Below are 16015 nucleotides of genomic sequence, written 5' to 3'. Positions count from 1 at the left end.
GCTGAAAACTGTCACGGGTGGGACAGAAAAAAATTATTAAAATTTCATGGTGTTTACATTAATTAACTGCATTTTTATTATTGATAGGTGTGTTATACTCTAATACATACTCCCACAATAAAACAAACATAACCTATAAATTAGTTTTATCACAAAATAAACTTTTGTACCTTTTGCTGTCACGGGTGGGACACTGAAACAGCATCCCATTCAATAATAAAAATAAAATAGAAATAACTTACCTATTTAAAAATTTTCAAGTCCAATGTGTAGACAAAGTTATTCACTTTAATAATATACCAACAATGACAACCACAATTTTTGTTTATCTTTAAAAAATAATGCCAACCTAAATGAACAGAATTAAGCTACACAATCAGAAAAGTGATACTGAAACTTCAAGCTCAAATTTCTCATGAAAAAAATAATTTCAAATTCTTTTTTCCTTTGGAATATTGAACTTTAATATGTTTAGTTAATGAAACTATAAGTAAAATAAGTATATTTTAAAAATAATTTTTTTCTTATCAGGCTCATTTTTCACGGAATGGCCCAAAAGTGCAACAATTTTATCTTTCTTTCTCATTCGCTCAGTAAATAAAAAACCAAAGTCAGTTTACATAAATATTGTTGATGTAACAGCTTTCTTCTTGTTATAACAAACCATCTTTTAGAGTTCCGAAGAATAACATGGTCAGAAGTTAAGCGTGATGTCTTCATTTTAAACTGCATTTGCTTGGTTGTTTCAGAAAAACGCTGCATGAGTCACTCTACTTTAATACAATGGCAGGTTCTGAAAGGACCACTGGTCACCGTCATGAGCTTTACAATCCATCATTTTATGTTCATGAAACAATTCCTCAAAAGAGACTCAATCCCGTCCTGTTTCTCTTTGTTACCTGTATTTACAGTTCCTATAGGTCAGTGCAACTTTTACTTCCACACTTTGACAATGCCATCTCGTGATGCAGTCACTATAAATCCTTGAGTTGTCTGAAAAGTAGCAATGTCTGTGATAATGTCATGATGCCCAACTGGTAAAGACTCGGGACCCCTTCGAGGGGTTTCATCCGTGGGACCCACCTTCTGCTTGTTTTGAATTTCCTGTTGAAAAGGGGAAATGGTGAAACACTGGTGACTAAATGCTTTCGGTTTCAGGTGCTTTCCTGTTTTGCTTTGTATTTAACTGTTTTTATTGAAAGGTGCTTTCCTATTTTAAGCCCAACAAAAGTACTCTTTATTTTGTTACATGCCAAACTGATAGTGAATCCAGAGCTGTTGAGTTTGCTATGCGGAATATGAATGTGCTCACAGATACCTACCACCTGCAGTGACTGTGGAACAATTCCCACTTTCCCAGGTCTGGGAATGAGACTTGTGAGCAACTATACCTGAACAACTTCTGTGCCTTCAATGATTTTCCTATAATAAGACACAGATGGGCTGTTTGAACTTCCAGCAACAATGTAGGACCTCTCAGGGTATGCTAAATCCCAGAACCTGCAAAGAACAAAGGCAACAATATAAAACCTAAAATATTTTACTAGAATCCTTCCAGCCTTTAAAACAACATTGTAGCTATCATAAGGAGAGCAGTATAGGGTCACATCACAGACCTGTCTAGCCTGAATCTCAACGCTTCTGGAAAATTTTATTCTATAAGGTACTTGCAGTATATTTCTGTTTCAAAACCTTACAGTTTGGTATTAAGCAGGTTTACAGAAAAGTGAGAAGTTTATGTCCCATCTACAGACTGGTTGAACACACACTAAATCTGGTAGGTTCCCTCCTCCCACCAACCAGTTTGAATCAATATGTCAGTCAAAGAAAATCTGAACCTCACAAGATTGTTTTTTTAAAAAAAAAAAACTTCATATGGGATTTTTATGCAGAAAAGGAAACTCTAGCTTATGTGGTGGTGAGATATAATCATTTCTTAGATTTTACCTTATCTTCATGTCTGAACCTGCTGTCAGTAATATAGGATTTCCATCTGCTGGGCTACAGTATATTCCATGAACACTATGAGGTGAAGGCTAAAGGGTGGGAAAATAGGTTTTTTTTCAACAACTGGTGTTAAAATATGCTAACTTTTAAAAACCGAGTTATTTTAATTAACAATCATGTCATTGAGGCACTAATCCTGAACACCTTCACATAGCTGTAGCTTCTAATGAAAGACATTGAACTTCAAATTACAACTATAAACAATTGGTGTTTTTTTAATAAAAAAAATCAAATTAATCATTTTAAATTTTGTATTCACAAATTACAGTATTTGCTTAATACCAAAGGCAATTTACAAGTTATGAAATAAATTGAAACCTCAGAATAGAACACAATACAGGGAGAATAAAAACAGCTGTTGAGCATTTAGCAAAATAAAAATATTGAAACAGTAGTAGATAAAAACACTAAGGCTGCAACCCTGCACTTATTCACAAGTATGTAAGTCCCATTGGTCTCCACAGGTCTTACTCCTGAGTAGACGTGTTTAGGCTTGAATGGTTGCAATCTTATGCACACTTTCTCAAGAGTAAGCCCCAATGAAGACAGTGGTACTTACTTCCAAGTAAGCTAGGGCTGCTGCCATATGTCAGGATTTTCCCATACATTTAGCCGATTTCCCCCTGGACACTGCTTGTGACTACAGTATTCCAAATATGTCCGGGAAATTCCGGACATATGGCAAGCCTAAAGTAAGCAAATATGGGCTAAAACAGAGACAGGTCAGAGTGATAGCCAGGCTTTTATGTTTCAAAATGGGGCTCAGCAACTGCCTCTTCATCCAAGAATCCTATGTGTAATTCAGTGCCCGCAAGCATATAATTCAGCCTGCAATCTAAATTATTTAGTCTGTACTCTACATCTTCAGACCGAGTCTGAATGCAAACCTTAAGGCTATTTTTTAAAATCCCCTCTGCATCATCGCCCCAACTTCTGCTTCGTGTATTATCTCGCCTAATGAAGAGTTCTGAGAAATTGAAAGCTTACATAGTATTCCACATCATTTTGTTTGGTACCACTATCTGGACTTAGTACACTTGCCCCAAGCTAGGCAGGGCTTTATAAGTTAATATCAGTGCTTTGAATTGCACCCAGAAATACACAGGAATCCAATGAAGCACTTTCAGAATTGGCGAAATGTATTTTGCTTAACCCAGTGTACAGATAATGCATCTCTTCTCAACTGAAAACATAAAACTTTGGCATGATGGGCATTTAATATCCACCAAAAGACTGAAAACTGCATAGGCCTGCTTTATTCTGCTCAAAACTTTACAATCACAAACCTGCAATTCTGAAAGAGGTGGGGCATTGCTGGCCCATAATGTGAAGCGTCTGTCACCTGTTTCCATATCCCACATGGAGACTTCATTATTGCCTTGAACAGCTACAGAAAAGCCATGGACAACAGTTATAAACCAAAAGTGCAGGAATGGGGGCAGACTTACATCTTAGGGTTTATTTCTTGCATTATAGTCTAGCAATATAAAAAGGGATGAGGAAAACGAGTTACTTGGCTGCTGACAGCACTCATTAAAATAGATGCTTGTGAAGACTGACCCTTAGCAACCCCTGGAGAATGCCCTCACTTATTCCGAATAAACTTAAGGAAGAACTTCCTGACAGTACAGTGGAACGGAATCCCGTAAGAGGTGGCAGACTCTCCTTCCTTGGAGGTTTTGAAGCAGAGGTTGGATGGCCATCTGCCATTTTGCTAGTGCTCTGATAAAGAGAGAAAGAGAGTGAGCTCTACCTGCAATCACCCATGACTGGGAAAGGGGATGCATAAGCAGGCGTCTGATCCGTGCTCTGGAAGGATGGGAATGGCTAGAGATGGGTAACTGAAATCTCATGTCCCAGCATGCCATGGTACCACTGCTTGTACCTGGTAAAGAAAAAAAAACTTATCAGCTGCAATCCTAGCCCTACTGACCAAGGAGTAAGCCCCTATAATTCAATATTTACTTCTGGGTAGACATGGTTAAGACTGCAGTTAATGACATTTTAAGCAATGTCCACTGGCCCTGATTATATATATACCAGTATGCCTAAGGTTCAAAGACATCTTTGCTTTCTGCTAATCACTTACAATTTTTATCTTTTGCAAAGAGATTTAGTGCACTTGCCCGTTGTAACAGCCCTGCATAGCAACTCACTGGGAAACCAAGAACGAGAAGACATGATTTGCCCAGATTAAATCCGTAACAGAAAATGCAGTTGAAGTCAAAATCCACCCATCTCTCCAGCAACCTAACTAAACTGCCCCTCTTGAAAGAAAGCATGTTGCAGTCATTCCCCACAAGACCTGCACAAAGAGCAATTCTATTTATACAGTGATTCTAAATACATTTAATGGGGGAAACACAAAATGCATCTTACCAATACAAAGCCAGCATTGATGTATGTCTACAGCAAATGAGGTTATAAGTCCCAACCGTAAATCATGCTTTAATGTCCAGGCATTATTAGAAGATCTCAGGTCCCATCCCACTAAGGAACCATTCACAGTGGCGTAAGCCAACACTGACTGGGCTCCTGAATTGAAGTGATGCATGTCGACTACACAGCCATCGTCCTTCTGATCTAAAAACCTGAGTAAAGAAGATGACAAGATGGATATCATTCATCGAAATGTCACGACTTCAAATTGTCCACACCCTTGAGGATTGCTTCTCTTGCCTAAAGTCTTCCACTGTGCTCTCTTTTTGGTGATGCATATTTGGCTGGAACTACTAATTCTGGAGGGCACAGGTGGCGCTGTGGTCTAAACCACAGAGCCTAGGGCTTGCCGATCAGAAGGTTGGCAGTTCGAATCCCCGCGATGGGGTGAACTCCCGTTGCTTGGTCCCAGCTCCTGCCAGCCTAGCAGTTTGAAAGCACGTCAAAGTGCAAGTAGATAAATAGGTACTGCTCCGGCGGGAAGGTAAACAGTGTTTCTGTGCGCTGCTCTGGCTCGCCAGAAGCAGCTTAGTCATGCTGGCCACATGACCCGGAAAAACTGTCTGCAGACAAATGTCGGCTCCCTCAGCCAGTAAAGCGAGATGAGCGCTGCACCCCAGACTGGACCTAACGGTCATCCCTTTACCTTTACCTTTACCAATTCTGGATCTGAATGGAGATTCTGTACCTAGTTATAGCAGATACTTGTTTTATCATTCATGCCCCAAGTATTCATTCAGCCCTCTCACAAATCTTGGAAAAGAATGACCTCCCTGGCAGGAAAAAGGAGAGGGCGGTGTAACATGAACAAAATGTTCTCTGTATGTATCCAACTTCCTCAATGCCCACAAAAAACTTAGTATCTGAATGAAGGAACTCAGGTGTGGCAGAGGTGTAGCACTAAAGCTACTAATTACATCTCTACACACATTCAGGAGAATGAGGTGGCAAGAGTAGACTATACCCGCCCTGTGGAACAACCTCTCACCAGATGCCAAAGAGAAAAACAACTACCAGACTTTTAGAAGACATCTGAAGGCAGCCCTGTTTAGGGAAGCTTTTAACATTTAGTAGATTATTGTATTTTAATGTTATGTTGGAACCCTCCCAGAGTAGCTGGGGAAACCGAGCCAGATGGGCGGGGTATAAATAATAAATAAATAAATAAATAAATAAATAAATAAATAATAATTCCATTTCAGGCTTCTAATATGAGCCTGCTAGTGAGCACAGCAGATACCCAATGGGATGCATCAAATGATTGATAAAAACCTGCTTTGTATTGGATGGATCTTAGGAGACTTGGGTAGTTTTGAAGCTTCAATCCCAAGAAGTTGAATAGCTCCGTTATCTGAAGCTACAGCCAAGTAATGAGAACCCTGGCAAAATGTAAGCGTCATCACACGCCCTCCAATCCGGGAATATGTCAAGATTGACCTGTCGTAGGAAGCAGAAAGGACATAGTTCAAAGACTTTTAAGACTCTAAAAATATACACAAATTGAACAATAAGGTCCAATGAAATATCAAATAAACAACTAAATTTAACATGTATCTCCTATCATGGCTTGTTCTACAGAATCCTGGGAATTTGCAGTTTTGTTAGGAAAGTGAATATTTTCTGTTAAGAGATCCCCTTTTCCATCAACTTGGGAGAGAAATTACAAGTTGCGTCACCTGATATAATATCAGCTGAGTTATGATTGGATAGGAATATATTTATTATTTGAATTGGGGGGGACACTAACAGTGATACAGCAAGTACATTTTACATAGTAAGCAAAGAGTTGTATCTTCCATTCAGTAAAGTGGTTTGTCTTAACCCAACTGGCCCCTGCATGTGTTCAGTAGTCCTTCATTTGGTTAGGAGAATAAGTGACTACTATTTTCTGGAATTTTTGTTTCTTTTTCCTTTTTAATCTGGAAGGGATGGGTATGTGAAATAACAGCTACAGAGTCCCTATATATGCACATCCCACTCTGCAGCTCCTTAATTTATGTTGCTGCTGGAGAGGAACAGCATTCCAAAGCGTGGGAGTGAAGATTCAACTACTTCCTGGGCAAAGATTGTGATCCATCCCACTTAACTCTTCAGCACCTCTTTAACAATAGACATTTAGCATGTCTGCAGAAAGCATTGACCTTTGATTTTTTTTTAATGGTTGCTTTGGCTGTGGTATGAACAATTCACTTTTAAAAAACAGGTTTGGTTTTGTTTTGCCCCCACTCAGCCTATCCCCCAGACCATTTAATTCCCAAGATTGTGAAACCTTAGGGAACAGAGCTATTGGTGTTTAAACAGACAGTGCTATAAGCATAGCTGTCAGGTTCTCCCTTTTTTAAAGGGAAATTCCCTTTTGCTGAATAGGCTTCCTTGCGAGAAAAGGGAAAACTCGACAGCTATGGCTATAAGCCACACTGAGCCCATGTGATATTTATTTTACTTCAGCTCTTCATTCACTGTTTAAACACTGAAGAGTCTAAGTGGATAGAGATAGAGCAAGATAAGTAATAAATATAAATGAATAAAGGGATGGTCTAAGAAGTCAAAGGAAATGTAATTTTAAAATGCTGGGCTCTGTTATTTTAGTAACACATCTGAACGGTAACATCCAAGAGGATTTCAAACACCATTGTCAATGAATAAAAAATAGTGAGCATGTGTTCTTAACCTGATATCCCAGATGGTAGCAAAATACTGTACTTGTTTTGGTGCAAAAGTTTTTATTTTATTTATTTTTTATTTATGAGTATCCTGCCATCCTGTGGTGTTATGCATTACCTAGTAGTAGTAGTCTTGCCCTCCATTTTCTGACTGTTCCATATTTTCACTGTTCCGTCATTTGAACATGTGGCAAAAATTGAATGTTCATCAGAAACTCTAATGCGGTTCACAGCAGACTTATGTTCATGAAGGTGAGCAACCAGAAGCCCTTTAGGATGCCATCCTAAGGAAAGCAGCAGATTTTTTCCCCCATTAATATCAGCGGTGAAGCAAGCACATGCAGGAGTTCCTTTTGCAAAATGCCTCACACATGGGACTCTAGACTGTGACAACTGTATATATCAGCAATTACTAGATCAGGATAAACATGTAATATATTTGAAAGTGAACAGGAAATGCAAGATAATAATAATAATAATAATAATAATAATAATAATAATAATAATAATAATAATTTATTATTTATACCCCGCCATCTGGCTGGGTTTTCCCAGCCACTCTGGGCGACTTCCAACAGAAAAATAAAACACAGTGATCTATTAAACATTAAAAGCCTCCCTAAACAGGGCTGCCTTCAGATGTCTTCTAAAAGTCTGGTAGTTGTTTTTCTCTTTGACATCTGGTGGGAGGGCATTCCACAGGGCAGGTGCCATTACCGAGAAGGCCCTCTGCCTGGTTCCCTGTAACTTGGCTTCTCGTAGCGATGGAACCACCAGAAGGCCCTTGGCGCTGGACCTCAGTGTGTGGGTGGAATGATGCGGACACTCCTTCAGGTATACTGGACCGAGGCCGTTTAGGGCTTTAAAGGTCAGCACCAACACTTTGAATTGTGCCCGGAAATGTACTGGGAGCCAATTTAGGTCTTTCAAGACTGGTGTTATGTGGTCTTGGCGGCCGCACCCAGTCACCAGTCTAGCTGCCACATTCTGGATTAGTTGTAGTTTCCGGGTCACCTTCAAAGGTAGCCCTACATAGAGTGCATTGCAATAGTCTAAGCGGGAGATAACTAGAGCATGCACCACTCTGGCAAGACAGTCCACAGGCAGATAGGGTCTCAGCCTGTGTACCAGATGGAGCTGGTAAACAGCTGCCCTGGACACAGAATTGACCTGTTCCTCCATAGACAACTGCGAGTCCAAAATGGCTCCCAGGCTGCGCACCTGGTCCTTCAGGGCCACAGTTACTCCATTCAAAACCAGGGAGTCCTCCACACCTGCCCGCCTCCTGTCCCCCCAAAAAGTACTTCTCTCTTGTCAGGATTCAACCTCAATCTGTTAGCCGCCATCCATCCTCCAACCTCCTCCAGACACTCACACAGGACCTTCACTGTTTCTGATTTGAAGGAGAGGTAGAGCTGGGTATCATCCGCATACTGATGAACACCCAGCCCAGCCCCCTGATTATCTCTCCCAGAAGCTGCATGTAGATGTTGAAAAGCATGGGGGAGAGGACAGAACCCTGAGGGACCCCACAAGTGAGAGCCCAGGGGTCTGAACACTCATCCCCCACCACCACTTTCTGAACACGGCCCAGGAGGAAGGAGCGGAACCACTGTATGACAGTGCCCCCAGCTCCCAGCCCCTCAAACTATAAGCCACTAAGACCCCATCCAGGCATTGTACTCATAAGTAGAGCAGAACAGCAGGAACAAGTGCACTACCTCCACTCCCACCAAGCTGGAGGCTGACCTGTCTGCAAGCAGGGAGCCTCCTCCACTTGTGAAGTCTCCCCCTGTAATACAGAGACCTGGTATCCTGCTAACATGTTCTTTTTATTTGCAAGCAGACCAGCCAAATTGGACCTCAGAGGACACAATAAATAGAAAAACAACCATCCACCCCCCCCCCCAATGCCAGTAGACTTTGGTGTTTGCAGGGCTAAAAGGGGACAGTTTGGTGCTACCCTCATAGCAGCTCTGGCCGTATGTTAAAAGTATAGCAAGTATTACCTGGAGGTGGTGGCTTGCTCTCCCATTCTGCATTCTCCATCATCTGCTTGGCAATTCTTTCCGCGTTGCACTGTTCACGTTTCTGCTGTATCAGCTGCTGAAGTTCTGTTTTACAAGTAGTAATGCGCAGCTGGTACGTGGAAGGCGAAGCTATATTGCTTAACACTTGTATGGTTGGTTTTCTGGCTTGCACAACGGTTCCATCTGCTGCCTGAAAGGAATAAGCCCAGCTGTGTATTCACGTTTAGAAAACGCAACCCGTGTTTTATGTTTCAAAGGAAAGGGCGACATCCTCTCTTCTATAATTCAAAACCAACTTCTGCATCAGAAATCAGCTTTACAGGCAGCGGCCATTTTGCACTGGGGTTCCATTCCCAATCCCCACACGTGTCGGCAGAGCATGCGCAAGCCCACCCCGCCCCATATTTGGGCCACTTCCAGGTGGGCAGCGACACGGGTGTGCGTGATCACACGTCAATCAGATGTGTGTGAAACGGCCGCTGCCTGTACTTCAAACTACCATTTTACTAATTTACTGCTTGTTTGATTTTATTTATTGATATCCCGGCTTTTTCCCAGTCAGATCCCAAGCAACCCGCAAGCCCAGGTAAACAAGACAGATTTTGCCTGACTCCTTAAAGACAGAAAAGTTGGTGCAAAGTGAGGCACAGGTAGACCACAACCATAGAAAACCACCTCCCCAGTAGGCAAAGCTCAGGTGCTGAGGGCACCCTGAAAAAGGTGTCTAGGGGTGACCTCAAATATAACTTCCAGAAGGATAGCTGTGTTAGTCTGCTGTAGCAAAGCCAGCAGAGAGTCTTGTGGTACCTTAAATGCCAACACATTTATCATGACAAAAGCTTTATCAGATGCATGAAATGTGTGTATGTATATGTGTATGTGTATACACACACACACGTCGATTCAGCGTTACATGGGGTAGGGGGGGGACAACAACAAAAAGAAGTGCATTTGGGGGAAATTAAACATAAAAACAACAAATGCCAATGATAACCTAATGAAAAAATACTTTGACTGTTTGAGCAGACTCTGAGCTGCTCTATGGAGCCGTAAACTTAACCAAGCAGGGGTGAGACCACTGATTCCACTCACAGGTTCATTTACCCCGAGACACAGGTCAGTCAAGAGTTCTGTATCTTACTAGTGGGCTATTGGCTTGCCAATTCACTTCAACATCTGATTCACACCACAACATCCAAATCAAAAGCTGAATTCAGAAGTCGTAGTTTCAGGACTATTAATCTTGTTGAAAAGTATTATTTATTCATTATATACCGCCTTTCAGCTGGAGTTCACAGGGCAGTTTATAGTATTAAAAATAGCCCCAGAGTCTTGTTTTGTTCAAAGAAATGGTTGAGTGTTGAGGGTAAAAAGAAACTCCTCTATGTTAAAAACTATTGACAGCTCTTCTAATTCTATGGTAAAACTCTCTAATTTAAAAATCCCCAGAAGTACCTGTGGTGAGGATGACAAAGGAGCACAAATGCCAGCAGAGGACTCTGACCGAAGAGATTTCCCACTCTGAATGGCTTCTTGATCTGTGGCTTGGCTGTGGCCTTTGCTAATTGGCTGAGGCATGTTAGAAGGTTCCAAAGAGCCAAACATACTCTTCCATTCCTCATTTACATTTGAATCTTGTTTTACGTGTTTTCTAGCTGAAGTCAGCAAGACCCAAAAGAAGGATCATCGTAAGATTTTGTTTATAACAAAACAACCAAAATGTACAGAATTCTAGCTGTATAAGCAGAGTTTTGAGTTACTGAACCTGGTTTATTGTGGCATAATGTCAAAGGGGGGAAATTGAGTGCTGGATCATATAAATCAGCTGCTACATGACTTGGGCAAAGGTTTCAATCCATCACCAGATGAAATAAACTTAGAATGCTTAGCCTAATTTCTGCAGATGACCCATGTCATCTTAATTTATACAGATCAGTGAATGAACCTTGTGGTTTTTTGCAAGGTTATGCTGGCCTTAGCATTAAGGAAGTAATTGTTCTAGAATGCCAAGTTTGGGGTGGTGGTGGTAGGGAAAGAATCATGGATCTCCAAGATTGTTTTTTAGGCCATTATGTAAACACATCTAAAAGTTAGAACAGACACAGCCAATTATATCCGCAAAGGCAAGTTAGACAAATAGGCCAAAATGCACAGAAACTTCATTTCAATATATTGTGCCTACCAAGCTTGAAAATGGGTTTCCTTATTATGACACTTTCAACTCACATGATTTTCACATTTTTTACAACAAACTACAGCTTCATATATTGTTGCCAAAGTTAAACTATACAAAGCTATAAAAACCTGTCCATTTTCCTATTTTACATATATTTGAGTAGTTTAGAAGGAAATTGTGACTAGTTTAGCAGGAAACTGGATTGACAATTGGAGAATCATGACTGGAGGCTGTGAGAGAATATCTTGTAGTCATGGTTGGTACAGAACCTCTATCCTCATATATAATACTAATTCACACAGGCCTATATATCACTCAATAAGCCAGCACAATCACTTGTTATATGTGAATTGCTTCCATTACATGAAAGCTTGATGGCCCATTCAAATCTGCAATGTTTCACCCGACGTTGCCGTCACTAAACAATAAATATGTATGTGAACTCAAGATGTTAAATTTCCCCCTTCAGTCTGAAAAGTTCAATGTAAGCAGATATTCTAGATGTCATTGGAATGTGTTGATAGTGGACTCTTCCACATCTTCTATAAGCATTTAAAATCCTCCAATATAAAATTATAAAAATGCAACAATGCAAATTACAAGACCATACTAACCGCGTTTATCATCAGATTCCTGCTTAGTTTTAACAAGATCAACTTGTCTCCCAGTTATACCCAGAGCTGCCAAGTCTATCACTCCTTTCTGGGTGCTGTCATGAAGGTGGCTCTGGTCCACTATGTTGGCCTTCGCTTTGTTAGACTTCAGCATGAAGTCTCTTAAGGCTAACAGCTTGTCTTCTTCTTCCTCAGTCATTCCCTACCCCAAAAGAAAACAAAAAATAGACAGTTCATCAAGACAGAGCAAAGATTTTCAGTTTTTAACATGTGGCAATTGGGCTCAAGAGGGTTCAGGATATTTACACTGTAACTAAAGAAATGTGTGGCTTTGGCTGCCACAATATAACAGGGCACCTTTTTAAAATAGGACATTGGAAACTGCCTTATACAGAGCCAGACCATTGGTCCATCTAGCTGAGTAGTCTATTACTGGCTGGCTCTGGCTCTGCAGGTGTCTCTTTAGACAAGAGGCACTCCAAGGCCTATGTAAAGATCCCAGGAACTGAAAGTGGGGCATGCAAAACAGATACTGTGGCACTGAGCTATGGCCCTTCCCCAAATAATGGTCAGGATGTTGGATGGTCTGTTGTGGGCTGCTCAGATACGAAAACATTTGGGAAATCAAGCCAATTTGAGTTCTATGCAAGATCTTATGCTGAGAGAGCTCTTACTCAATAGGAATCAATAATAAAACATAATAATCTGGGACGAAGACCAACCACATAGTTTTGGTGACTATCTGATAAGCTTCCTACAGCCATGGGTTCCTAAACAGAACTTCCGTTTAAGCACAAGCCCCACTGAAATGTAAAAGGACACCATTGCTGTTTCATAACTCAGATTCCTTTCAATGGGGCTTGTGCAGGAGAAATTTCCAGCGCTGCTGGCAAAGTGCTACTTTGATGTAGTACAGATGCTGAAACAATACATGTGCCTGCTTTATTGTGGATTCTCAGCACTACCATTATAGCAGTAAGAATATACTTGAGAAAGTAGCTTCTTTAACAGCTGCACAATTGCTGGATCTTCAGGGGGAGGGCAGTCGGGAAGAGCTCCATTCCTTTTCTTCTGACGAAGTTGTAGAGTTCTGAAAAGGCTTCCTATGTCCTTGGAACGCAGAGCATAATCAAATATAGAACGGCTTACAGGCTCTTTGAGGACGCTCAGTAGGACTATTTCTTTATCTATCTGTAATTCAGGACAGGGAACAAGGAAGTAATCAGATGGCCATAGAAATGCAACTGAGGAACTTTTCTTCTTGAGGGAATGAGCGGGAGGTCACGCCTAGTCACTGACCTCAGTGGTAGGTTTTGAAAGTAAGGGGACTGATTTGGCTGGTAAGAGTACTTTAAAAAAACTTTGCAAATATCTACTTCTTTTATATCAGACTATTTTGAGCTATTTTGGATAATATAAAACTACTTTTTGTTATTTGTGCAGCACTTTTTAACATGTAAAAGGCTGCACAATTCATACTGTGGCTTCCTTCGCAACAATCATCCGAGGAATGAAAACTGTACACTTTGCATTTAATACAGGAAAGAGGAATCTGTAGCCCTCCATAGGTTGTTGGACTCTGGCTCCCATCAGCCCCAGCCAGCATGGTCAGTGAACAAGGATGGTGGGAGCTGGAATTCCACAACAACTGGAGGGTCACAGGTGCCCCATCCCTGAAATGAAAGCTGAGAGCTAATCAGGATTTGCCCAGGGCCTGTTTGAACTATCTGGGCTATTTTATTAAAATGCTCCTCAGACCTGGCATGAATTTTGGCATGGCTTTGTTTGTTCCTGCTAACAGCTTGCTACACAACAGAACCTAGGTAGGGTGGGTTTGTACGCATGATGAGCAAGAGCTGGGTCACACATTGCACTGGCCAGTGTTTTGCATGGTTGGGGGGGAAGCATCCATGTCACAAATCCCCCGTCCCTACAGAAATAATATCTGTGAGTACTTAAAATGCATTAGGGATCACCATATTCCAAGTTTTCTCACCTCCACCAGCAGTAGCCAATGAAATTGGGCTGGGATAGCAAAATTCACATGATGCTGTTGCAGTCATCCCCAAACTTCGGCCCTCCAGATGTTTTGGACTACAATCCCCATCATCCCTGACCACTGGTCCTGTTAGCTAGGGATCATGGGAGTTGTAGGCCAAAACATCTGGAGGGCCGCAGTTTGGGGATGCCTGTGCTGTTGCATCACGTGGCAAGTAATTGCAGCAGAGGTAGGGAGGGTTCACCACTGAGATGCTGGCATCGGCAGCACCTTCTTGATCAGCCTAATATCTAACGAAGCTTTCAGAGTCAAGGCATGAAGATATTAAGCTAAATTATTTTCAAGCCCTTCATATGCTGCAATTCCAAATGAAGGAAAGGTGCTTATCCAGTTAATTCCTTACCTGTATTATTGGCTGAGTGATAAAAGGATGCAAGTAAGGCATGAGTTTGCAATAAACATCAGCAATATTCAAATGTTGTGCTACAACAGTTATAAATCCTACTGCTCCGTAGCGTATCCAAAGATTAGGGTGGCATAGGAATGGTGCTAGAGAAGGAAATGAACAAAAAGGGAGGAACCGATTTTAATTGATGTAAGTCATGCAATTAAAATTCTAAAAACAGGAACAAGTTCACACTCACGCACACACTTCAGACTAAATTCCAAAGGGGATCCAACATAAAATAATACAAAATCAAGTTCACATTATGATCTTGCCTCATGGCAGACACCTACCCTGGACTTTTGTTCTATTCTGACCTGCAACTGTATTATTACAGTTAAAATAAATCAAATGCCCTTTTTTGCATTTCCTGAAATTTCCCAAGCTCACTTCTTTCAGCAAAGGCATGAGCATTTTTAAATAACATGACACTCAATAAGTTTAACTCAGGTGGTCCCAGGAAATTCACCATCTATGTATTTTGTTATGTAATGACTCATTATGTGGACTAGTTTTCAATATCTTTTTCCACCTAAATGTGTCCTTAACAGAATAATCCATTGTCTCATAGACCACTTCCTCCAGGAAACCCTGTTCCTATAATTGGCACCTGTCAATGCCCCAATTTGTTCAGTCTCTCTCCCATGGGGCTGCTCCATGCTTTTCTTCTCCAAGCCTGTTCATCTTCATGGATGCCCATGAGAGCAGACCTCTTTAGCCTTGCAGTAACTAACCATTTTGCTAGTCTGTGACATTCCATTTGTCACTTCAAGCCAAAAAGCCATTTTTAGTTGCCTTGCCAAACAGCATTTGGACACTGCAAATAAACATTATTCTGTTCAAATCCAAGTTGAGACTCAGTTGTCTTTGTTAATTTCCTCATGTCATTGAAGTGTGGATAAGTCCTTCATGTGGCATTTAATGGACTCCGGATCTCTATGGTTTGTGTAACGTGAACTAGAACATGTATAGAACTGGCAACAAAGGTTTCTCAGCTTTCTAATGCTGCAATCCTAAACACAGTCACTTTGAAATAAGTCCTAACATTCCTGAGTAAAAATGTGTAAGGGAAGGCCAAGAACATAATACACACTGAATGACAACTGCTTAAATGTCATTCTGGTTAGAAGTTCATAACTAAGTGATGTCATATTCTGGATAATGAAGTTGGCAATATAAACTACATGCTATACAAAGGATTGTTAAAAGTATAAAATTGCTGCTAGGGAAGCAGGCTTACCAATATCACAGGCAAACTCATAGATATGTGGTTTCTGCAAAAGTCCTAATTGGCACATACAGGTAAGGGCATTGAGGGCCTTATATATGACAAATTCTTCTGCATCACTGAGCCCTTGCTGGAGCAGAGGCTTTAGAATTGAAGAGCTTTGCCAGCCAACATAAGCAGCGACACCTGTAATCAAGGCAGAATAAAACACAAATTACAATTCCTTAAAGCTAAAGCAAGTAGAAATATCACATGCAAGCAGGTTTAACCCATGCAATCCTGAAAAAGGGAAAAACTCAAATAAGTAGGGTTCAATTTGAGCTACCCATGAGCTTCAGTGCTTTTAATCATCAGGTCTCATCTTAAAAATTATTTTCCACCATTAAATACAGCGGTATCTTGGTTCTTGAACTC

The 16015-nt window shown here is 40.9% G+C and overlaps 1 protein-coding gene across 2 annotated transcripts in view; it reads right to left on the bottom strand.

The window, feature by feature from the left end:
• Positions 1 to 559: 559 nt before the first annotated feature.
• The window catches only part of PIK3R4 (phosphoinositide-3-kinase regulatory subunit 4), a 28034-nt gene continuing 12578 nt past the window's right edge, over positions 560 to 16015 (bottom strand). For both annotated transcript variants that reach the window (XM_035129500.2, XM_035129499.2), the window contains exons 7-20: positions 15614 to 15787; positions 14332 to 14477; positions 12917 to 13120; positions 11930 to 12131; positions 10595 to 10794; positions 9119 to 9329; positions 7228 to 7393; positions 5719 to 5883; positions 4387 to 4598; positions 3761 to 3892; positions 3294 to 3394; positions 1948 to 2036; positions 1392 to 1500; positions 560 to 1104 (exon numbers count right to left, since the gene is read on the bottom strand). In XM_035129500.2, coding sequence (XP_034985391.1) covers positions 934 to 1104; positions 1392 to 1500; positions 1948 to 2036; positions 3294 to 3394; positions 3761 to 3892; positions 4387 to 4598; positions 5719 to 5883; positions 7228 to 7393; positions 9119 to 9329; positions 10595 to 10794; positions 11930 to 12131; positions 12917 to 13120; positions 14332 to 14477; positions 15614 to 15787 — 2282 coding nt within the window. In that variant the 3' untranslated portion in view covers positions 560 to 933. The remainder of the gene's footprint in view (positions 1105 to 1391; positions 1501 to 1947; positions 2037 to 3293; positions 3395 to 3760; positions 3893 to 4386; positions 4599 to 5718; positions 5884 to 7227; positions 7394 to 9118; positions 9330 to 10594; positions 10795 to 11929; positions 12132 to 12916; positions 13121 to 14331; positions 14478 to 15613; positions 15788 to 16015) is intronic.

The sequence above is a fragment of the Zootoca vivipara genome, chromosome 12 (genome assembly GCF_963506605.1).
Source record: "Zootoca vivipara chromosome 12, rZooViv1.1, whole genome shotgun sequence".
Classification (NCBI taxonomy): Eukaryota; Metazoa; Chordata; class Lepidosauria; order Squamata; family Lacertidae; genus Zootoca; species Zootoca vivipara.
Note: the sequence above shows the minus strand (reverse complement) of the source record. Positions and strands in the feature narration are given on the sequence as shown.